Raw genomic sequence first — 24,603 nt, forward strand, 5'->3', positions numbered from 1 at the left:
ATGCTGACTGTCTGTGATTTTTTGAGCTTCAAAATGTTGGTCACCATTTACTTGCATTGTATGGACCAACAGTGCTGAGATATTCTTTGCTTATGTTCAACAGAAAGAAAGTCATTTACATCTGGGATGGCATGAGGGTGGGCAAATGAGAGAATTTTCATTTTTGCCTAACTCCTTTAAGAAAAATCATTAAAATATAAAAACAACACAAAGGCAGACAAAGAAATAGGGATCCTGACACATATTTGCACATCTCTGTGATGACGTCAAGGCCCGTCTGTGCGTGGCTGCGGATGCACGCAGCACCGTACGTGCCCCCCTCCTCTCATATTTAAGTCCAGGGAAAGTCCACCGCACTTAACAACCCACCCAGCAACCGCAAGAAAAAAAGCGTAAGACGGTCAACGTGTAAAACAGATAAACATTGTGTTATTTCACATGATAAGCGTTGGATTTTTACATCAATGTATATTTCACTGAGTTGTCTGAGGTTCTGTTATGTGTCGTCGTACAAAAGCTCTATTATAAGCGCCAGTTTTTTTTATTGAATAATATATAATTCAAATATAATTTTGTTAAATTAAATTAATTAAAACTGACCCCTGAACGCAGAAAACGTTTGAAATATGCAATATTTAAAACACACCCGCCCTTTTGAATGAAATGGAACAGTCCGTGAAAGCCACGCCCCCTCTCGCTTCTCCTGTTGTCAATGATGTTAATATTGTTTATATTCCACAGACTTCGATGGCGACGAAGTGAGTTAAAACATCCAAACAAACCTTCGATTTTCCCCACCAAAACGATCACTGACAGCCCGCAGTTCCCTACATAGGGACGTTATGAAATATACGAGTATTACCCAGAAACATATGTTCACACAGGGGGTTAAAACTCATGGAACTGCGCAAAGCGACACGGGGGAGAATAACAAGCCTCCGGCGGGGCTGCAAGAGAGCCAAGCCGCCCAACGCGAACCTGAGGCGGGATGTCAATAAAGTTCTGCGCCCGCTGCCCGTGGAGAACAACGATGACGAAGATGATCCCATAGAGGAAGAACAATGTTTCTCCACGGGCTTCCTCAAGAACGCCAAGCTCGAACCTGCGACGCTTTTGAAGGCGCCCCGGTACAGTTTGATACGGGAGGTGGGTCGCGGGAGCTACGGCGTGGTGTACGAGGCTATCGCCCGCAGGTCAGGCGCCCGGGTGGCCGTGAAGAAGCTCCGCTGCGACGCGCCCGAGAAAGTGGAACTGGCGCTGGCGGAGTTCTGGGCCCTGGCGAGCATCGAGAAGAAACACGAAAATGTGGTGCAACTCGAGGAGTGTGTGCTGCAAAGAAACGGAATGGCGCAGAAAATGAGCCACGGGAACAAACGATCCAAACAGTATTTGAGATTAGTGGAAACTTCATTGAAAGGTAAATGACTTTGTTTAGACTGACAGTTAGTAGCTGATCAATACAAGTGATCAGAAACAATTGGAAAGAGGTTGCAGTGTAACCTAAACTTGTCAGTTTGGTTTGCTTTGCTTTGTTATCCCAAGGAAATGTGCACAGTAAGTTAAAGTGTTATATAACACATTTTATGCATGCAACTGTATTAAAAACCCATGCATATTAGCTTATTGTAAGTAGGAAGACAGATGCCACCCTGTGAGTGAGGGAACATCATGTTCCTGTCCCATTATACATTAACCCCATCACTCCCAGATAGGCCACTTGCCTCAACACTTCTGCTTATTCTCTTTGGTCACATGTGCATGTAAATAGAAGTGGATACCACAATATAGTATGTACAGTTATGGTACAAATGCATATTTATAATTGGGTATAAATTAGGAATAAAGTGCGAGTGACGTATAATATTGTCCAATGGCTTTTAGTGTTATTTTAGGTTTGTATGTGCTTGGCTTAGAGTTGTGTGTTGGTGTAAAGTATGTTGAAGTGCCATATGTGGTTGTGCTTATGTAAGTGTCACCATTCAGTGGCCTCTTCCACAAAGGAAAAAATAATCCTCATGGTTTACAGGGCTTTGTTTTTAGGGCAGAGATGAATACATTTGTTTTAGTATTATTTGTTATGTATTTAATATTATTCTACAGGTATATGTTTAGCCTTGTATATGTTGATTAGATTTGAGTTCAGTCGGTTTATGACCTATAATGAGTAGGTCAGTTAATAAACCGATAAGCCACAAGAGGCTGTGCATTGCAGTGATTTTACCAAACACACATAAACCGTACAATTTTGCAGTCGAAAATGGAGTAGGTTTGCTTTGCCAATACTAAAAAGTGATTTACAATAATCCCAAAAGCTAGATGGAGTCTAAATTAACTTTCTCCCAACTTGGCTCGTTGTGCATGACACTGTGGAGACTCACAGCATGTGGAGGCTCATGCTACTCTCCACGAACCGTGCCCAAATTACCACGTGCCCCATTGAGAGCGAGAACCCCTAATCGTGACCACAAGGAGGTCACCCCATGTGACTCTACCCTCCCTAGCAACCGGGCCAATTTGGTTGCTTAGGAGACCTGGCTGGAGTTACTCAGCACACCCTGGTCCAACTCGTGACTCCAGGGGTGGTGGTCAGCATCAACACTCACTGATCTGCTCAACTTAGTGATACATTTTAAGCCCATTCTTCGGATTTGACGCCAATGCTTCGCATCTGCGTACAGTCAAACGCTCATCCTTTCAAACCGAAATACTTCTAACCGATGTATATTTGGGCTGTAGCCCCAGACGAAGTTCTGGCAGTGTCCTCCGGTGAAGGCCAGGTGTAATGAAACACCCAAACAATGCGGTCAATCGGGATGATTTTTCTTGGCCACGATATGCATCCTTGATCTGACATAATGTTGCATTGTCTGCCATGACTTTTAGCCAAGATCAAATTGGGATTGTATTGTATAATCTGACAAGCAACAATTGTAAAGGATCTTAAAAATCGTCCAGTGTGCACCCGGATGTACCTGCAGTGAAACACCAAATGTTGCATAGACAATCCTGTTCAATATACAGTTAAAGTATCTGTTTATAATGTCATTTAAACTCCATTTGAATAGTTCAAAGTAGCATATTTTACTAATCGCACCTTACTTTATGTGATCCCCCTACAAAATATGGGGGAAATGTATTCCCAAGGATTTGGAAGTTCTTAGAGCACTTTCACAGTTCTGAGTCCTGCTGATCTGTCTGTTTATTCTCAATGCATTTTCCAACCCTTATTTCCTCAAGTTAATCTGGGCTAGTTATTGCAGAACACAGACAGATTATCAGCTCTTAGACATGTACAGTGCTTTTTGGAAGGAGTCCAAACGTGCTGCTCAACGGAAATCTGTGCTGAGCTATAGGCCGATTGGTGTTTTGCTAGCCTTTCTGAGTTGGCTAAAACAACACTTTAGTTCTAGCTCAAGCAACACTCTTTGTTTAAGACTTTGGTTATGAACAGTAAAGCTGCTGATGTTTGAACAAGACCGCGCAGAATCAAACAGAACCGCCTCTGTTTGCAAATGAGTCAGAGATGGTGGCTTATCAGTTAAAGACCAGAAGCATTCAGTGCAGAAATGTTACGCCTGACTCAGCAAAATGAACATGGCTCAATGAACATGTTGTCGAAAATGGAGTAGGTTTGCTTTGTCAACACTAAAGAGTGGTTTACAATAATCCCAAAAGCCAGATGGAGTGTATATGAACTTTTCCTGATAAACGGAGGCCACTAGGAGCTCATTGTTGATCTCGGATAAGTTTTAATATATTTTAAAATGTTAAAGGTTGTTTCATGTTGACTTTGTGATCTCTAACTTAAGCCACTGCAATTGCACTTACTGATGCAATCTACTATCTTTACAGGTGAGCGTATCTTGGGTTACCCAGAGGAACCGTGCTCTCTTTGGTTTGTAATGGAGTTCTGTGATGGTGGAGACCTCAACCAGTACATTCTCTCCCGGCGACCTGACCCGCGGACCAACCGGATTTTCATGAAGCAGTTGACCAGCGCTGTAGCCTTCCTTCACAAGAACAACATTGTCCACAGGGACCTAAAACCAGACAACATTCTCATCTCGCATAATTCAGGAAGCCCAGTAATCAAGGTCGCAGACTTTGGCCTTAGCAAGGTATGTGCGGGCTGCATAGAGAATGAAGGCGATGATCGGGTAAACAAAAATACTGTGAACGTTAACAAATTCTGGCTTTCGTCAGCATGCGGCTCAGATTTCTTCATGGCTCCAGAAGTTTGGGAGGGCCACTACACTGCCAAGGCGGACATTTTTGCACTTGGGATCATAATCTGGGCCATGATCGAGAGGATCACGTTTATCGACGCCGAGTCCAAGCGCGAGCTCCTCGGCACATACATTCGACAGGGGAGCGAGATTGTCCCAGTTGGCGAAGCCTTGTTGGAGAATCCGAAGATGGTTCTGCACATCCCGCAGAAGACTCGTAGCATTATGTCAGAGGGTGTTAAGCGACTCCTGCAGGACATGCTAGCAGTAAACCCGCAGGACCGGCCCGACGCATTTCAGTTGGAAGTTAGAATGGACCAAGTAAGCTGACCCGTTAGGCCAAAACAAGCATACAACTATTTTCAGGTGGGCACTCGTGATTCTATTTTGTGCAACTTCTGTCTAAGTGTGGCAACACACTAGAGTTTACGCTCCTGTATTGATTTGTGCGTCAGAAGTATCGAGAGGGAAAACGCAAGGGTTTGCAATAGCAACGCTCCCCTTTTTAGCATTTTTCTCGACGCATTCTGACATATGGTCAATTGAAATTTATTAGAGGTGAGTCCATTTGTGCTTTCAGAAGTCAGAAATGCCTGCTTGCATTGAAACTGACAACGTTCTTGCCACACCCTCCAAACAGAGCTTACGCATTCCTATCCATCAAACGCTCAATCTGTGCTTTCCCTAGTGTGTAGGCACCCTAAAGTTGAAGTGCCTTGATGTTAAAATACTTTCTCCTTTCCCAGCTTAATATGGAGAGTCATCTATAAGGCCAAAAGTGTACTTTGGTTGTCCACGTGCCTCTACGTCTTGTGCACTTGACACAAATGTTATCATCATCATCAAAGTACGAGTTTAATGTCCGTGTGCATCCCAGTTTTCCTAGACATGCGGACAGTCCGCATCTGTGCACGTTGTCTGCATGTGCCCCTGGCGTTAACAGTACTAAGGATTGTCACAAAGCAGTCATAGTGCGCATAGGGAAAAAGCGTCCATACGTGAAGGATTCAGGCTAGACGTAACGGCTTGCAGTATAACACAGGAAAAAGGGAAAACACTTTGGCTCTGTGGTGCTATCAAAACATCACCCTGTTTGTATTAGCATTCCGACCAGTCCATCAAAGCAACATTGGCTCAACCAATCATGTGAGTGTGGAGCGAGACTATCTGTTTGTCCGACCAATGGGATGGGGCAGTGTTTGGCAAATCTGTTTGAAAATGAGTAATTATTTTTTGGCAATTCTGTAGAAATTACACGCTCCACCTCTGAAACCAACAAACATACTTGTGTCTCAACACAAAGACCTCTTGGGTGCTTGGAAGGTTATTTAACATTTGGGTATTGGCAGTGTTCACATAACTGACAGTTACGTAAATGTATTTTATGTCTTAAAAACCACTCAAGTGCCAAATTGACCTTACGTAAGCTAGGCCATACATGCTGGCAGTAATTTCACCTGTTTACATCCAGAGTTCTTTGTCTATTCAAGAATTTCTCATCCATCATGCTGCTTTGTATTTCTCTAATCAAATCAGCATATATGGCCTGTGGGGCAACATGTACCCTGTACGGCTGCCTGTCCCTATCAATCGCCCTTCTCGCTAGCTTGTTTGGTTTTTGTTAACCCATACCACGCCCTGAACTCCTTTTATTAGTCATTTGATTAACAAGATCTGACACCTTTTAAGCAGCAGGTTGCAAACGCCTGAGGTTATAGCATCAACGTTTAATAGACAACACATTCCCAGGTGCTCCATGACGTGGGAAAGAGTCAAAAGTTATAAAACAATGGCAGTAATACTTTTTCTCTCATCATTTCACAGCAGCTTGAAGCAGTGTTCTGATGGGACAATATCCTCAAAGTTTATTGCATTCTTTTAAGGATTTTGTATTGGATGAAGTTCAATTGAAAAGGCCAGAGGAAATTAAATAGCATTTTCGAACCCACTTAATAGCACTATTTTAATCAAAACTCTGTTTTTTTGTGTCCCAAGGCTAGAACATACGATTGCACGAGTTATTCTAAAACAATGACTGTTTTTATAAAGCTAAAGGTTAGCACGCATCTCCACTGAGAGGCAAACATTAGTCTTTCTTCCTTATGAGTGCTGGGCAGCATAGCTTAAACATACTCTATTTTTCAGTCTTTTGACGGTATTTGTTATAGGTTGCGATATTTCTATATTTGCTCGCTTTTTCTAAACAAATTGTTCAATCAGAGGAACCAAGTACACATTGTTGCCACTCTAATGTAGCTACACTCCAATTGTTTAATGTGAGAATTTAAAGTACACAGTGCGCTTGACAAAATTTTGTATGCAACCCAATATTTCTGGACACCCATACAGTCCTGGTCTGTACGCGTCATCTGCGCATGTGCCTGCCGTTGACTATCCTAAAGAGCATCACAAAGCAGTCATAGTGCGCATGCATCCATAAAGCTTGTGGTCGAGTATACTTTGAAAGGCTGTGCAAGATGGAATAGCACGTGGAAAAACAAAGTACACCCTAACCTCAACTCGCGAGTCACCAGACTAAGAAAGATCACGAAATTTGTCAAATGACGTGCTCTTTTGGAAGCTTAATGTTCAAATAAAAACACATTCAAATCTTTATAATACTCTGATATATAATGGTGCTTAATGTTATAGCGCTGAAAATGTTTTGACAAATATATAGTGAATATTTGATAATGCCCAGCCAATATTCTCTATATGAAGAACCTGTAGTTGACCATCATTGCAATACGTTACAATCCAGTGTGCATGGGTAGGAATGGACGTGAACGTGACTCATGCATCAAGGGTTTATGGCCTCATTCCTTCAGTGAGCTGTGAGCATATAGAGCAGTTATGCAACACGCCAGGACCCAACCCCCCCCACCCCCACCCACCAAACCACATGTCCTTAATGGAAGCAGCCATCCATCAAAGCGAGCTAGTCCTGAGAGACCCAAGTCTGGGTGTTCATAGGGGGGTATTTTAGGGGGTACTCTGACGCATTGACACCAGCATATTTTCCATGTCCACAGATAATCAGCTCACCATTGACAAGAAGTCATTGCAGCTGCAAACAGAAGCCCCCCCCATCCAAATCCACCCTCCCTGCCTCCATCCTTCTCTGTGGCAGTCTAAGAGACAGTGAGGTGTCTGTGGCCTCTCGTACAGTAATATGCTGAGGCCACTCATGTTCAGCGAGAACATGAGTGGCACTATAATGAGCGAGAACCTCATTATAGTGACCACGAGGAGGTTACCCCATGTGACTATACCCACCCTAGCAACCGGGCCAATTTGGTTGCTTAGGAGACCATTTGTTTTTGTTACATTAACACCCCACCAATCTTGGAACACACCCCTCCTACCACCCCCTACCATCAATATTACTACTAATTATTATTATCTATTATTATTATTATTATTATTATCTGCTGGGTTTATTGATTTTTTTATTAGAGTATCAAATTTGTCACTAGGCGTTATGTTTGAGTTGTAGTAATGTTTTTCCTTTTTTTTAATTTTTTTTATCTAAATCTATTTATTGACACAAATTTACACTAGCATGTGTTTAAGAGTATTTCACTTTTTATTTACTTTAATATTTACAGTTTTGCTTTGCTTTTCTCCTTTAATATATATTATTAAAGCATTTCTAAATTCACCCTTGCATATCTACTGTCTTAAGACAGTATGTGAATTAGATTTGTTCCTATGTATATGGCTAAAAAAAAAGTTTTTATTATTTAATTATTACTGTGATTTGTACAACTATTGTTGTATGTATTTGTTTGAAAAACAAAACGAAAGGGAGTGTTTGATCTAAACAGATTACTGTAGTTTGGCTCGCTGTGGCTGTGTTGTATCTGTGATTATAGGCATTATATAAGGCAGACCCCACAGTCGGCCGTTGAGTGCACAGGGCTGTTTAAAGGGCAGATGCATTATGGTACAGCATGTTCTATATATAGTAGGCGTGTTTCTGTACATGTGTTGATCAACACCACAGCTTCTGTCTCACATAAGTGAAGGAAAATGTGTTTATATCTGATATTTTATTCGTACCAGTTGCAGTCTGAAAAAAAAAAAGCATTTGTTTCTTGTCAGATCACATATGTTATTAAAGCTTGTTGAACTATTGAATGAGCATTGGGGGGAGTAAACTCCTTTGGGTAAATTTGGGGGTGGTAGTAGGGATGTGCTCTTAGATTGGTGGGGTGGTAATGTAAGACACAGTGTTTTCATGTTATGTAACCAGAAATAACATTCACCCTACAAAATCAGTCCAATTGGAAGCTGTTTCTCTTGAACTGTTTTTCATCTATCGACAAACTTCACGTTGTGATGGCAAATGCATAATTTCCCATTTGTTTAAGAAGTTATGAGGTCATAAAAATCTTTAGGACAGAAACGATATTCCTAAATATGGTAAGATGCGAGATTCAATTCGTGCGTGACCCAAAAAAAGTCTCTAATTCGCGCATTTCGGTTCTGGGTAACTGATTTTTATTTAAAGTATTTTTTCTCAAAATGTCTGTATTGTACATTTTGCCAGCTCAAATTTAGAAAGACTTATGCTTTTGGGCAGACGGTATTATAGGGTTCCCCGTCCCTGTGCTTACAGTCAAGGTTGGCTTTGGACGAAATCCAATCAGGTGGAGAAATTGATCTACAGCTCGGATGACTCCTGGATAAATCATCCACTCATCAGCTGTCCGAACACTCACACCTTATATTAGAAACAAAGCAAGGCATTCAATGCACAAATGAAATGCAAAAACGTAAGGACTATTACAGGAATGTGTAACTTGATTATTCAACCAATTCAAAAATAGAGAAAGGTGCAACACAACAGTCTCGTAATCGTAGGTGATGGCGAAAATCGCAAGATATTGTTTGACTTTCATCGTGAAGGTACGACGTTCATTTCCATAGAGTCCAACCAATCAACAAACAAACAGAATTTAAATCAATGCAATGCATCCATCAAATTTGAGCTAGCCTCCTGTCAAACACTATTGATGGAAACGTCTCAAATTTGGTAACTCGTTCCAGATTTATTTATGCAATCAACCGACGTATGTCAGTAACCTGTAATGACCCTCATCTCCTTCCAAATCTCGATGCTTTCTTCTGTGGTACACAAAAGTTATTGTCCTATTAAAATCATGGTTTGGGTTATGGGTTAAACTTAAGAAAATATCATAAGAAGTCTTGTTCAAAACCCAGATAATTCTCTTTTTTTTTTTATTGGTTCACAGCAGGGATTTTGCCATTTAAATCATGGTTGGGTTTGGGTTTGTGGTTAAAGTTGGGGAAAAAATCTATGGGAGTAAAAGTTGTAAGTTTTTGTAAAATTTTGCAGTCTTCAACTATTATTACCACTTGTTATGAAACCGAGATGAGGTGGTGATATATAACTCGGCCAGGCTGACTAAAATTGACAATATTTGGCTATTTTGAGATTATCGGCATTCCACGTAGTCGTTCCCTGTAGTCGTTCCCTGTAGTCGTTCCCTGTAGTCGTTCCACGCAGTCGTTCCACGCAGTCGTTCCACGCAGTCGTTCCACGCAATCGTTCCCTGTAGTCGTTCCCTGTAGTCGTTCCCTGTAGTCGTTCCCTGTAGTCGTTCCACGCAATCGTTCCCTGTAGTCGTTCCACGCAGTCGTTCCACGCAATCGTTCCCTGTAGTCGTTCCACGCAGTCGTTCCACGCAGTCGTTCCACGCAATCGTTCCCTGTAGTCGTTCCCTGTAGTCGTTCCACGCAGTCGTTCCACGCAGTCGTTCCACGCAGTCGTTCCACGCAGTCGTTCCACGCAATCGTTCCCTGTAGTCGTTCCACGCAGTCGTTCCACGCAGTCGTTCCCTGTAGTCGTTCCCTGTAGTCGTTCCCTGTAGTCGTTCCCTGTAGTCGTTCCACGCAGTCGTTCCACGCAGTCGTTCCACGCAGTCGTTCCACGCAGTCGTTCCACGCAGTCCTTCCAGGCAGTCCTTCCATGTAGTGTCATTTCCAAAATATACAGACAGCCTTGTAAATAGCTTATGCACTTTTTGGGTCAAATACATACATTTAGGAGAGTACTGCCTATTGAAATTCAGATATTTTATATAGATACATTTTTATATAGTGAAGGTCAACCGATAAAGGATTTTAAAGATACCGATAACTAAGGTGGTGGAAAAGGATGTTAACCGATTAATGGGGCGAGATATATATAGATATAGATATAGATAGATATAGATATATACAGGTGAAACTCGAAAAATTAGAATATCGTGCAAAAGTTCATTAATTTCAGTAATTCAACTTAAAAGGTGAAACTAATATATTATATAGACTCATTACAAGCAAAGTAAGATATTTCAAGCCTTTATTTGATATAATTTTGATGATTATGGCTTACAGCTTATGAAAACCCCAAATTCAGAATCTCAGAAAATTTGAATATTATGAAAAGGTTCAGTATTGTAGGCTCAAAGTGTCACACTCTAATCAGCTAAACACCTGCAAAGGGCTCCTGAGCCTTTAAATGGTCTCTCAGTCTGGTTCAGTTGAATTCACAATCATGGGGAAGACTGCTGACCTGACAGTTGTGCAGAAAACCATCATTGACACCCTCCACAAGGAGGGAAAGCCTCAAAAGGTAATTGCAAAAGAAGTTGGATGTTCTCAAAGTGCTGTATCAAAGCACATTAATAGAAAGTTAAGTGGAAGGGAAAAGTGTGGAAGAAAAAGGTGCACAAGCAGCAGGGATGACCGTAGCCTGGAGAGGATTGTCAGGAAAAGGCCATTCAAATGTGTGGGGGAGCTTCACAAGGAGTGGACTGAGGCTGGAGTTACTGCATCAAGAGCCACCACACACAGACGGGTCCTGGACATGGACTTCAAATGTCAAACGTCTTACCTGGGCTAAAGAAAAAAAGAACTGGTCTGTTGGACCACTGAGCAAAGTCCTCTTTTCTGATGAGAGCAAATTTTGCATCTCATTTGGAAACCAAGGTCCCAGAGTCTGGAGGAAGAATGGAGAGGCACACAATCCAAGATGCTTGAAGTCCAGTGTGAAGTTTCCACAGTCTGTGTTGGTTTGGGGAGCCATGTCATCGGCTGGTGTTGGTCCACTGTGCTTTATTAAGTCCAGAGTCAACGCAGCCGTCTACCGGGACATTTTAGAGCACTTCATGCTTCCTTCAGCAGACAAGCTTTATGGAGATGCTGACTTCATTTTCCAGCAGGACTTGGCACCTGCCCACACTGCCAAAAGTACCAAAACCTGGTTCAATGACCATGGTATTACTGTGCTTGATTGGCCAGCAAACTCGCCTGACCTGAACCCCATAGAGAATCTATGGGGCATTGCTAAGAGAAAGATGAGAGACATGAGACCAAACAATGCAGAAGAGCTGAAGGCCGCTATTGAAGCATCTTGGTCTTCCATAACACCTCAGCAGTGCCACAGGCTGATAGCATCCATGCCACGCCGCATTGAGGTAGTAATTAATGCAAAAGGGGCCCAAACCAAGTACTGAGTACATATGCATGATTATACTTTTCAGAGGGCCGACATTTCTGTATTTAAAATCCTTTTTTTATTGATTTCATGTAATATTCTAATTTTCTGAGATTCTGAATTTGGGGTTTTCATAAGCTGTAAGCCATAATCATCAAAATTATATCAAATAAAGGCTTGAAATATCTTACTTTGCTTGTAATGAGTCTATATAATATATTAGTTTCACCTTTTAAGTTGAATTACTGAAATTAATGAACTTTTGCACGATATTCTAATTTTTCGAGTTTCACCTGTATAATTTTTTTTTTTATTTATTTTTTTTTTTAAATTGATCAAAATAATAATAAAACAAACGTATTCCTTAATATAAAGGGCACAGACATTGACGCAGCAAAATTTATAAAATCCCAAAAGCACTTTGTGCAACCAAAATCCCAATAATAACCAAAGAAATTAAGATTTGGTGCATAATGCTGGACTTTTTACTGTAAACGAGCCCAAATTACACTGGGGACTCTTATGTAATTAAAGATTTGGCTCTGTTACAATTCTTTGTGAATGTGATTGTTTACCAAATGAAGCTTTTTACAGTCTATAGATTCACCAGATGAAGAGTATTGCATGTAAATAATTCACCAAATGAGGTTTATTGATAAGGAATACAAAATAAATAGGGGAAAAATTTCAAATGAAATATCGGTAACTATTGTCATATATTTTATCTGATAACCGATAGTTCCAAAAAGCAACTATCGGTACCGATTAATCGGTAAAATTGATATATCGATCTACCTCTAATTAATAGAGATGTTTCATGGAATATATAGTTTATACATTTTGTTTCCCTCAAAGTACATTCACAGGTGTGTTGAACGAGAACAAGTTAACACCTGATTTTTTTAAAGCAAACCCACATATTCACTGTTACACAGTCTCTGCTTTTGCTGTTGTTTCAACACAGTGTGGTTAAATTTACCACAGTATTCTGCATGCTTTGCTGCCCTTTATGATTTTCTGCTGACTCAGGCTTCATGCCCGACAACACCCAGATGAAACAATCAATTTCATCGGTTTGCAGAGTAAACTTTGAGTAAGACTCTTTCTAGTATGGTTATTTCGCACACTGATTGACAACAATATTAGATACAGTGACTAAGATAAATGAATTATTTTGTTTTCACATAAGCAAGCATCACTATTATTATCGCTCATATTTACGGTTATAGGATTGTTACAATCCTTAACCGTAAAGGCCAAAACAGACTATATGCAAGGACGTGAAAGCAAACGCTTCTGGTTACACAAGCTTGAATTCGTGAGTAGTTGCGTTTCAAAATGTCCAAGATCGCAATTCATAACACAACGGAAGTACGCGTTGCTTTCTCTTCACAAGGACCGCTATTGTGAACTTTAATGTGAACTGTTTGCTTTTACTGTGAGTTTTCTCTTTAGAGTGTCAACATACCTGAAAAATAACACATCCAGTTTAATGGCACAGATTTTTGACAGTAGCTCTATCGCCCCCTTGAGTCCTGAGGTTTGTAACGCAATGACACCCGTTAAGCATGTACAACTGGACTGTGTGTTGGCAATGTGTTGGTCAAGCGCTTGCATTTGCATACACATACTTGAGTATAGTATGTTTCTGGCCTAAGTATTAAAATTTAGTGCATTACTCGTCCCGCACTGTTTGTGCTGCAGAGATGAAGTATACCTGAAATCACGTTGCTTGTTGAGCAGAGGTGTGCTTTTACCTTTCAAAGCAATCTGACATTCAAATGACAAACTTTGAATGATAAAATCGGTGTAAAAGGAACCCCATATTATAAGCACATGGTAACCACCTAGCAATGTGCTAAAAAATACTCGTAACACCTTAGCCACCACATAGCAATGACCTGGCAGCCACTAACACCACCGTAGTGGCGAGTTTTGCGCAGGCTAACGCCACTCCAGTTTTCTTCTGAAAATATAATTGTGGGAGGGCGGGGACGGGTCGTGATTTTGCACACCCAGCCTCTAATCAGGCTAATTGGCCATCTGGAGGGATAAAGGCAGACCGAAGATGGCAGTGCATCAGAGAGAGATTTACGTGCAGCTGTCTGACACCTGTGTGTGTGTTTGTCTTTTTGGTTTATAATTAAAATATTATTTATATTGTCAAGCCGGTTCTCACCGCCTCCTTTACACTGGTCCCCAAATGCAGAAAGGAGGAGGGGTGCGCCATAGTGGAGTTCTCGCCCCTACCATCCACCCCAAAGGAGCAGCCGCAGCCATCTGCCGGGGGACGGAGGAGCCGACCGCGAGGGGAGGAGGGGCTTCCAACCAACCGCCTGGAGCGGTTACTGCTGCCAGGGACGGGGGAGACCCCTACCATCCACCAAATACGCGGCGGGTCGTTCCGTCCTCCAGGGGACGGAGGACTGCCTCCGATCCGCCCGGGGAGGTGCGGCTGTTGTCCATTAGAGAGTGGAGGGTGGAGTGGCCGAGGACCAAGCTACGGCGTATCGGAGAACCGGCAAGTAAATGTTAAGGCACTGCCTTTCCCTCACTTTTTTAAAAATGTTTTGTTCATTTGGCATGATCGCTGTTACGGCATGTAGGTGCCACACTTGTCGGCAGACAGGGCGGAAGGCACGCCCCTCCCCAGGGAAAGGGGGTGCTCCCCGGCCTGAGATAATGAGGGAGGAATGTGGCAGGGCGGAGGGCGGGTCCAGGTCGTGACCCCGCACACCCGGCCCCTAATCAGGCTAATTAGCCCTCAATAGGGATAAAGGCTGACCGAAGACGGCAGTGCGACAGAGAGAGAGATTTACGGACAGCTGTCCGACACCTGTGTGCTTGTTTGTCTTTTTCGATGAGTTTTATATTAAACTATTATTTATATTGTCAAGCCGGTTCTCGCCGCCTCCTTTCCATTAATCCCTTTACAGTCATTTTCAGAAAGTTTTTGCAATCAAAAAGAAACGAGTAAATGTGACTATGTACATTTGACTAATTGTTCTCTGTTTTGCTGTCTCACTACAGGTTTGCAGAGTGGTGAAATATGGAATTACACGCAAATGGAAAATAAAAAGCGACAGCTGATCTTGAAACTGTGAATTTTTATTTCGTGATTGCTTCCAAATAGCAGATGTGACCTGGACTCATTATCTGTATTACTCACTCAACACATGGAAAAGCTATGCAGGCATATTTATAAACAGGCTATTTTTCTACTTTTGGATCCGATTCATTTTGTTACAGAATCCACCAAAGGAACTCCAAACACACAGTGGGCATAAAACACAAAGTAAAACCTCTTTTCATCCTCAAGTCAAGAGGGACCAACAATGACTTTAGGTCCCTCTTGTTCTCTGGTGTGGCCACGTGCTGTTGTTTCAGAGCAGATTTAGAAAGACGTTGCACTATGTACTCAAACAAACATATCCTGTCTGGAGTGAAAACTAGGGTTTACCAGACACTATATATACTGTAGCTAGATGTAGATAACGGCGTTGTAGGAGTGAAATAATTGTTCGGAACGTTCTAGAATGTTCTACAAGGTCCCTTAGAAGAATATTATAAAGCTTGCAACAATGAAGGCAAACTGTGAACTTGTGAATATGTGAATATTTGCGTACATAGTGACCCTGTCTCTCGTATTCGGCGGTATTTCTGACTCGAGCAACAGCACTCTCTTTCAAAAACAACCTTTGTGCCTTATTTTGTTTTGTAGAAGCAAGTGGATTGGATGGTTTCCATAATTTTATTTTTATGAATGATTTTACAATTATGTTGTTTTACCTGTAATGCCACCGTATTTTGTTTCCATGGTTTTGTGTTTTCAATGTTTTAAAAGGCGCCATCAGAGATCTTTAAACAAAGCATTTTCCAAGCTGTACGTGATTTCTGAAAGTTGTTAGTTTGATAAATGATCAAGTAACCTCGCTGCAGTTCAGGGGCACTTTTGTTAAATCGAGTTGTTTTATTCTGTTCAAAGGTTCAGTTTTCAGACACACACAAGATCAGGTTTTAACATTATGACTATTTTCTATACTAATGCAGTATTGTGTGTTATTTGCTATGTTGACTTGGCAGTCGATTTGTAAATTATGATTTGGTAAGGGATCAAATAACTTCCGTGGCTGTTAATCTTAAACTATTGCGATAAGATGGTTTTTCATCTCTCTGATGAACTTCACATTGTCTTTTTCACTCGAGACATCAAAAAAGGCATCAGAATAGATGTGACATTCACATTGTACTTTGTCTCACAGTCGGGAAATTGGAAGTCTTTGAATTGTGGAATGTTTTGTGTTCCGTTGGAATGTCACATGGTTCCGTTTCTAAGGGCACTAGCGGGTCATGCAGCTTGGTTTCTTCTCCAACTGTCCAACACACTACCAGATATTATAGAAATGTGTCCGGTAGTTAGACATTCGCTGTTTTCGTCAGTTCACGACCTTTGTTCATTCTAATCCTGACCACATTCTTGACGGTTCTAGTGCTGATGCAAATTTTGGGGGCGCAGTTGCTAGTCAAGATTTTTCCAGAAAATGTTCAACCTGATCTCACATAATCACGTTACTACATCTGGATGTTTTGTCAAATGATTGTTACGCGGCTCGTTGTAAGTCGCGCGCAAATTTCCCGGTGAAATGAACACTAGAGGCGCTTAAACGACTTTTATTCGCTTTCGCACAAATGCCGAGTAAAACTGCAGATGATCGGTACATAAACACTTACTTTTCGCCCTTTTTCCTCACATAGTGATATCGCATCAGAACACTTATTATAATTGCGCATGACCAACTGCATTTCACGCGCAATTGGACTAGTATACGAGTCCCGCGGCACTCGCGAGTCAACACGCGAGGTGAAAGCGACAAATAAGCAACACAAAATGACGTGGTCGCTTCATCTCGTTGATTTTCATTTGCTTTTTATGACACTGTCAGTTAGGTTTAGGTTTAGGGTTTAGGCTATGGAGGTCATTTTTGTCGATCTAAAACTCGATCGAGCATTAACCTTAAAAACCTAGTCCGTTTTGGAGAATATTTAACTCACTTTTAGCACCACACTTTGGACGATTCTCCTCGATACTGTCACGATACGATTTTTGTTTAGAAAAAATGTCACCACAGTCGCGCAGTTTTCTTGAGATCGGGCCGGAGATGTCACTGACGATTGGTGTTTTCCCTCTGTTGGTTAGAAATGATCTGTATTCAGTGTTCTGGTTTACATATGCAGTGTTTCTACCTCACTTTTACGACACATTTTTCGACTACGTCACTTTTCCTCGCTAACGTGCGTTGCATTGAGTTTAGTCTTTACAGAAAGTGCCGTTTGCATATTTTCAGTGGCATGTCCATAACTTGGTATTAAACCTTTCAGACAGACTTTGCAGATCAATGTTTGTTTTTTATGATTGTATGAACTGTGAGTTTTAAAAAGTCGTTTGGTAATGCCGAAATCACACATTTAAGCTTTCTTTGTCGTCATTTGTTACAGTAAACCAAGTATTTTTCACCCATTCAGTGGGCACTGCTGAAAATGTCCCTGTTTAAAGTGTCTCATAGACTTTTTACAGGTTTCTTATCTCTTGGTGAACTGCAAGCTGTTCTTTCAAAGACATAATCCACAGTTCTGAGAACAGTGATACTTAGGACGCTAACGGTGTGGCTAAAAACATAGCTTACATTTTGAAAGCACCAGAGAATTATATTAGAGCATGTTTGATGTTCAAAGTTGTTTCTTTTGACCTCTCTGTCACGAGAATTGTGGATTGTGCATGTAGTGTTTCTCACCACGAAAAACACCAAAAGACCTCATAGACTCACAGTAACAACATTTTGTTTGTCCCGCAGGCTTTTTCTCTCCCACTGGTCCACTGTAAAATGTTTGCAGGTCAAACAAATACAATGACCATTTAACAGACCTTTTTTTTATTACAAATAGCTTGGTAGTAAAGAATACTAACCTGCAAAGAGATACGCACATTCAATTATCACTACAAACGCGACAAACTATCTTTCTACTGAACTGTTTTGCTTTCTATCCTCTAACCGAGTCTTGTTTCACAGATTATTCTGAGTACAAATATTTTTAAGTGGAGAAATATGTCTTATTGTCGATATTGAACTGGGTTTGGTTATGAGCTATTTGATGTATTTGCAAAGCAATCTTTCTGAATTGTACAGGGACGGATTACCGACCAGGCCAATGGGGCCAGTGCCCAGGGGCCCTTGACTACCAGGGGGTCCTTGACAGGACTTTAAGGCTGCGCGATCTAGTTTGGTGCCCCCTGCTTGAAAACCCTATTGGGCAACAAGGAACAACGAACACCCCCCAACCCCACGCTCAACTTTTCACCATGATCAACAAACACCACATCCACCCCCCCACCCCCCCCATGTGCAACAACTTTTCACCATGATCAACAAACACCACATCCCCCACGCGCAACAACTTTTCACCATGAACCACGAACACCTGCCCCGCTCAACAACTTCTGGGTGGAGGGGGGCCCTTGGAGATAATTGGCCTCAGGACCTTTGCAAGTCATAATCCGTCCCTGGAAATGTATGTAGCCTTTTGTTTTCTTCAAATAAATGAATAAAACAAATAATTATGGCTTGACTTTTCATTTTATTGTTTTGAGTATCAGCCTCGTGTTGGTCTCATGCTGTATGACATATTTCCTCCGTGTAAGCACAAAAGGAGATGTTAGAATGTTAATTTCAGTCACCATTCAGTTTAATTGCATCTATTGTCCATACAATTAAAGTGAATAGTGACTGAGGCTAATAACTTATTTTTATGTTCTTCAGATTAAAGAAGATTATCCAGGTTTGAAACAACTTGAGGGTGCGTAAATTACAGAATATTTCAATTTGTGTGGTGACGAATCCCATTCAAATAAAACTGTCATACAGCACATGAAAATATTCTCGATTATAAAATTGATAATGGATTTATGGTTCACTGGAAGTCACGTAAAGATGTCAGAGAAGATGTCTGTCAAACACTCCAGCTTTTGTTCTTGTCCACTGGCCTATAAACATGCTTAATTATCTGTGCAAATACTTCCACAACATGACGTGACTTTGTGCTGAGCCTCTATTTAGTGCATACTGACTTGACCCACATGAAACTTCATACTCAAAGAAAAAAATCACATAATGAGTGCTAAGTGAAAGGACAGCCTAGAGGTCAAAGTTCTGGTAAAGGAGGTCAGTTGTGCGATTCATATCCGCTATAATCCGTCTTGAATTAACAGGTCAAGCACATGGAATTGAAGTTGGTCTTAGAGGTCAGTAATGCAATCAATGTAAGCGCAGCGTATTTATAGCGGGAAGACTAGCAGCTGTACATCATTGCACCATTAGCTGGGTAACTCCCAGCCAATCACATGTAAGCCTTTGCTTTATAAGTCACATTGCTGTTTCAGTGTGCTAACACGGCAACCTCCACCACCCCACCAGCACTTGTTGAGTCCCGTCCTGCACAGGGGTAGGCTCCTCGCCCCTGCCTCCTATCTCCGGCAGGATATAACGGTTCCGAGTACAACTTCTTTGGACCGCCAGATGGGGCCTACGCCAAAGAGAGACATTACCTTTCTGTTTTATATTCATCAAATAAATGTTTTCTTAAATTTCACTCAAGTCTGCGAGTGTTCCTGATAGAAAGTAGGCTTTAGCATTGTCCCGAACCAGACCGGACTATTAAAATCCATAATAAAATACAATTATTACATGTTTAAATTATGATCTTCTAAATAAAGAGTGACATCAACATAAACCATTTAAATATTTGAGTGAAAATGATTATCAATTTTTAATAAATGACAACTGTCCCACAATTATGCCTTCATTTCCACCACACCAAACAATTTAGCTGTAAAAATGCTGTAACCAGACTTAACTTTCTAGAAACCTACCGTGATAAAAGTGCCTGAATTTGAAGAAGCATATACTTGTTACTTTACAGAACAAGAATAAATGATAAGAGGGATTTCTGTCTTGGATCACCAGCTAAACAAAAATGCACAAACACTGCAAAAGGACAAATGCAGTGGTCTGACAAAAAGAACAGAAAAAGAGAACATTGTGTACTCCTGAGAGAGAGAGAGAGAGAGAGAGCAGGAAACACATCCTATAGTGTCACTCGGTCAGGAGACAGTGTGCACTTAAATATATAGAAAGGCAGAAGCACAGGAATGAAATGCACCATTAACACACATGGGTGGAGCCTGATAATGGCAGAAGTGATGATAACATATCTATAGATCCACACAGCAAACACACACACATACTCTATACAGTATACACACCGTCTAACACACTAACACATACACTCTATAGGCCTGAAAGGAGTGGAAGTCTGCAAATATCTCAAGATGTAAACATTATGCCACACCCACGCTCTGGACAAATAAGAGAAGGTAGTTTAACACCAAAAGTATTACACACATCCCCTTTAATAGCCTATATGTTGATATCAGTGGGGGCTAGATATGGATATACATACCAACATCTTCTCAATAAGGGCAACTTAGGACATTAAAGTTGTAGTTTTATCCCAAATGCTAGCCTAATTGTGTTTGTTTTCAAATGTAATCTTTTAAAATTCCCTGAAATGTTAAAATGGTCATTGGTTTTGGCAGAGTATGTGCAGAAACTGAGGCAGGTAAACACTGTTGTGTGCCCGCCGAAAGAGGAAGCCGGGACTTTTTTTGTTTGTGGTTTTCATACGCCACGTGCCATAATCGACAAGGACAGGAAGTGTTAAAGCAGAGTGATCTACTTTTTAGAAGCGATTGGGTGATAGTGTTACCATGACAACTGCGATATCAAGGCAGACAGTGTCCAGTGAACAAGACGTGTGAGTAATGTTTCGCTCTGTCTTGTCTGGTGTGCTCTCACACTGCCCCAAAATTTGGAAAGAATTTACTTTTTTTTAATTTAATTTTTTTTTAAGTTTTCCACATTTTTGACTTTCAGTTAACACATTTAGATCATAAACAGGGCTAAAAAGCTTCTTGAAAATGTCAATATAGTGGAGACAACTATTGTGCATTTTTCTAATTTAATACCATTTTTAGTCACTACAAATTGTCAGCATTTCATGCCTGGTTAGGTTGGACAGTTCAAAACGTCTCGGTTACTATCTAACCCTGTTTCCCTGAAGTGGGCAGTGACCTTGAAACCCTATACCATCATGACAATATGATTGGCCGGTGAAGCTTGGCGCCCTGCCTATGCCGATGTCATAGTGAGCATAGAAAGGGAGGGAAAGCGTATCTCTCATCCCATAACAGCGAAAAATCAATATCTGCAGCAAGGCTAGGCAGTGTCTCGTTTCCTCATTTCAGGGAACCATGGTTACGTAGTTACAGAGATGTTCCCTTTCAAAAAGGTTACTTCAACGCTGCGTCAGAAGCTGATGCTATGGGAGCTGTAAACCATGGTAAATGGTCTGCATTTATATTAGCGCTTTTTAACCTTAACGGTATTCGAAGCACTTTACACTGTGACTCGTTCACCAGTGACAGCAGAGCTGCCATGCAAGGCGCTAGCCTGCCATTGGGAGCAACTTGGGGTTCAGTGTCTTGCCCAAGGACACTTCGACATGTGGAGTCGTGTGGGCCAGGCATGTGAGTCGTTTGACATGTGAGTCGTTTGAACCACCAACCCTGCGATTGGTAGCCGACCCGCTCTACCACCTGAGCCACAGCCGTCTAAACCATCACGCCGTTGCGCTGATGTGCAATGCCTACTAGCAGAGGTATTGGTACTACTCACGTTACAGTACTTGAGTAATTTTTTAAAACTATTTTTAAAGTATAAATGAATAAAAGTAGTTTTTTTCATTTAGAGTTGATTATAAATTAAGTTGTCAACTTCGCTACATTTATTTTTTACCACAATTACAAAGTACAAAAAAACAACATACTATTTCTGAATTTTTGGGATGAAGAAAGTTATAAGCGCCAAACAGAATCAGAATCAGCTTTATTGCCAAGTATGCTTACACATACAAGGAATTTGTCTTGGTGACAGAAGCTTCCAGTCAACAACAATACAAACAATACCAAAAACAGCAGCAAGACATAGGTAATTAAAAACAAAAGAACACAAAATAAATAATTATACATATACGTACATACACTCACCTTCATACATACCCACATACACACGTAGTGCAAATCTATTACAATCTGTTATATAAGAACAAAAACCTGTATATTATGTACAGAGCAATGTAAGTAATGGCAGAAGTGGATAAGTTGGATAATATAAATTTAAATTAAAATTAAACTGTGTATTGCACATAATTATTGCTCAGTGGGGCAATTTAATTGTTCATTAGATGGATGGCCTGAGGGAAAAATCTGTTCCTGTATCTGACGGTTCTGGTGCTCAGAGCTCTGAAGCGCCGGCCAGAAGGCAACAGTTCAAAAAGGTAGTGGGCAGGGTGAGTGGGGTCCAGAGTGATTTTACCAGCCTTTTTCCTCACTCTGGAAGTGTATAGTTCTTGAAGGGGGGGCAGGGGGCAACCAATAATCCTCTCAGCAAACCAAACTGTCCTTTGTAGTCTTCTGATGTCTGATTTCGTAGCTGCACCAAACCAGACAGTTATTGAAGTGCAGAGGACAGACTCAATGACTGCTGAGTAGAACCGTTTCAGCAGCACCTGGTGGCAGGTTGAACTTCCTCAACTGGCGAAGGACGAACAACCTCTTCTGGGCCTTAATCACAGTGGAGTCAATGTGTATCTCCCACTTCAGGTCCTGTGAGATGGTAGTGCCCAGAAACCTGAATGACTCCACTGCTGCCACAGTGCTGTTTAGAATGGTGAGGGGGGACAATAATGGGGTGTTCCTCCTAAAGTCCACAATCATCTCCACCGTTTTGAGCGTGTTCAGCTCCAGGTTGTTTTGACTGCACCAGACGGCCAGCCGTTCAACCTCCCTTCTATATGGAGACTCATCATCATCTCGGATGAGGCCGATGAGCATGCTGTGTGCTGCACAATGGAAGCCCGCAGGTCACCGCATCATCATAAGCACAGGAGCTCTCATAAACTTCCTCCAGTGTCCTCTCTTCTCTAGCTTCTCCGAGACTTTCTGCCCTGTCACTACAAGATACTGTGATTTTCTGCATATTTCATTTTATTCTGGAAAGCAGCCATTCATTCAGGTATGAGGGAACCGTCTGAACACATTTAACCACTGATCAAACTTCACTTGTATTTAAGGTAGGCAATGTTTTAACTGTGTCAAACATTTACACAATGTAGTTTGACATATATGTGGGGATATCTTGTTTACTTGCTACTATACGTGTATGTCAAAAACAAACTTTTAAATACCTTAGAAAGGTACAATGGCAATAGTGTCAGAAATTAACAGGGACTCGGGGCAAAAATGCCACCGAAATTGACAAAAATATCCCCAAAATTTAAAATAAGGAGGCAAAAAATGCCCACACAATAAGTTCCCGTGTTTTATTAATAATATTTGATATAGTTACAATTACAAACATTGCGATCTTCTTTAGATTTTTCACAGACATTTTTTTTCCTCTGCCATCTGTTCCTAGCACCATCATGCGCACCGACGGGCTAAAGCACATAACTGGTAATCAGAAGGTTGCTGGTTCGATCCCCACAGCCACCACCATTGTGCCCTTGAGCAAGGCACTTAACTCCAGGTTGCTCCGGGGGGATTGTCCCTGTAATAAGGGCTCTGTAAGGGGCTTGGGGCTTGGGGCTTGGGGCTTGGGGCTTGGGGCTTGGGGCTTGGGGCTTGGGGCTTGGGGCTTGGGGCTTGGGGCTTGGGAAAACAACAAAGTTACATTCACAAACAATACCTCACAATCCACAATGGCAAACATGAGGGCTTAAATACAATGACATAGGTAACAGGTAAACAAGACTACCAATCACAAGACTAAACTATAAACAAGATAACAAGACTAAATTAACTTTAACCAATGAAAAGACAAGACTGATAACAAGGTAATAAAACAACAAACCAATGAAAACAAGACACACGAATAGGGGAAACACATGACAAGATCACATGAGGGAACAGTAAATCACATGACATGACACCACATGACCTGAACAGGAACTAAACTTTGAAACAAGACATGAACGTGACAGTAACACTATATTTTGAAGGTCCCCCTACAGCTATTCAACTGAATATAAGTGACTTATCAACTGACTTATTATAGCTGGTAAACAGTGTTTCAACAAACATTCAGTAGACTTTCAGTAACCTGTATATAGGTTTTTATTCAAACACTGTTTATTAGCTATAGCAAGTCAGTTGATAAGTCACTTATAGTGAGTTGAATATCTTTAGGGGTGCCATCAAAATAAAGTGTTTCCGCCATACTGGCTAGTGGATCAATATCTCAACGCAGTTGTTTTCCCAGTTATCGAGAAGGGGAGCAGAGCGATCGCCTGGCCAATTGACACTAGCCAACAGGGTGGTGAAACATGTACAATTGCTCTCATTCATGCCAGTGGGAATAGCACCAGTAGCTAGCACCACCCACATTTCTGCTGAAAATGAAATAAATCTGATTGAACATCCACATGACACCCAATCTGAAGACTACAATTTAGATTGAGGACATGCTTTTCCATCCAATTGTACAGATTGGATAGTTATTTCTTTACTGAGTTCTTGTTGATGAACATGACTTTAAACTCTTTTTTTTGGCCGTGTTATTCATGAGATCTTTCTTGTGAACAGAGAACCTCCATGGTGAACCGAAATGGCATGGCTGGCTCTAATATTGCCCCCCTAGATTTTACTTGTGCCCCCCCAGTCAGATAGTGGTCAGATGAAAAGAGAACCTATTGCCCACC

General features: G+C 41.3%; 1 protein-coding gene across 1 annotated transcript; it reads left to right on the plus strand.

Annotated features, from left to right (window-relative positions):
• The first annotated feature begins 742 nt into the window (after positions 1–742).
• LOC127625412 (serine/threonine-protein kinase 35-like) lies at positions 743–18,169 on the plus strand. The gene is made up of 3 exons (XM_052100697.1): positions 743–1,417; positions 3,853–4,592; positions 14,764–18,169. The coding sequence occupies exons 1-2, from the start codon at positions 898–900 to the stop codon at positions 4,554–4,556; spliced, it is 1,224 nt and encodes a 407-aa protein (XP_051956657.1). The 5' UTR covers positions 743–897; the 3' UTR covers positions 4,557–4,592; positions 14,764–18,169.
• Positions 18,170–24,603: the final 6,434 nt, after the last annotated feature.

The sequence above is a fragment of the Xyrauchen texanus genome, chromosome 31 (genome assembly GCF_025860055.1).
Source record: "Xyrauchen texanus isolate HMW12.3.18 chromosome 31, RBS_HiC_50CHRs, whole genome shotgun sequence".
NCBI classification, from domain to species: Eukaryota; Metazoa; Chordata; class Actinopteri; order Cypriniformes; family Catostomidae; genus Xyrauchen; species Xyrauchen texanus.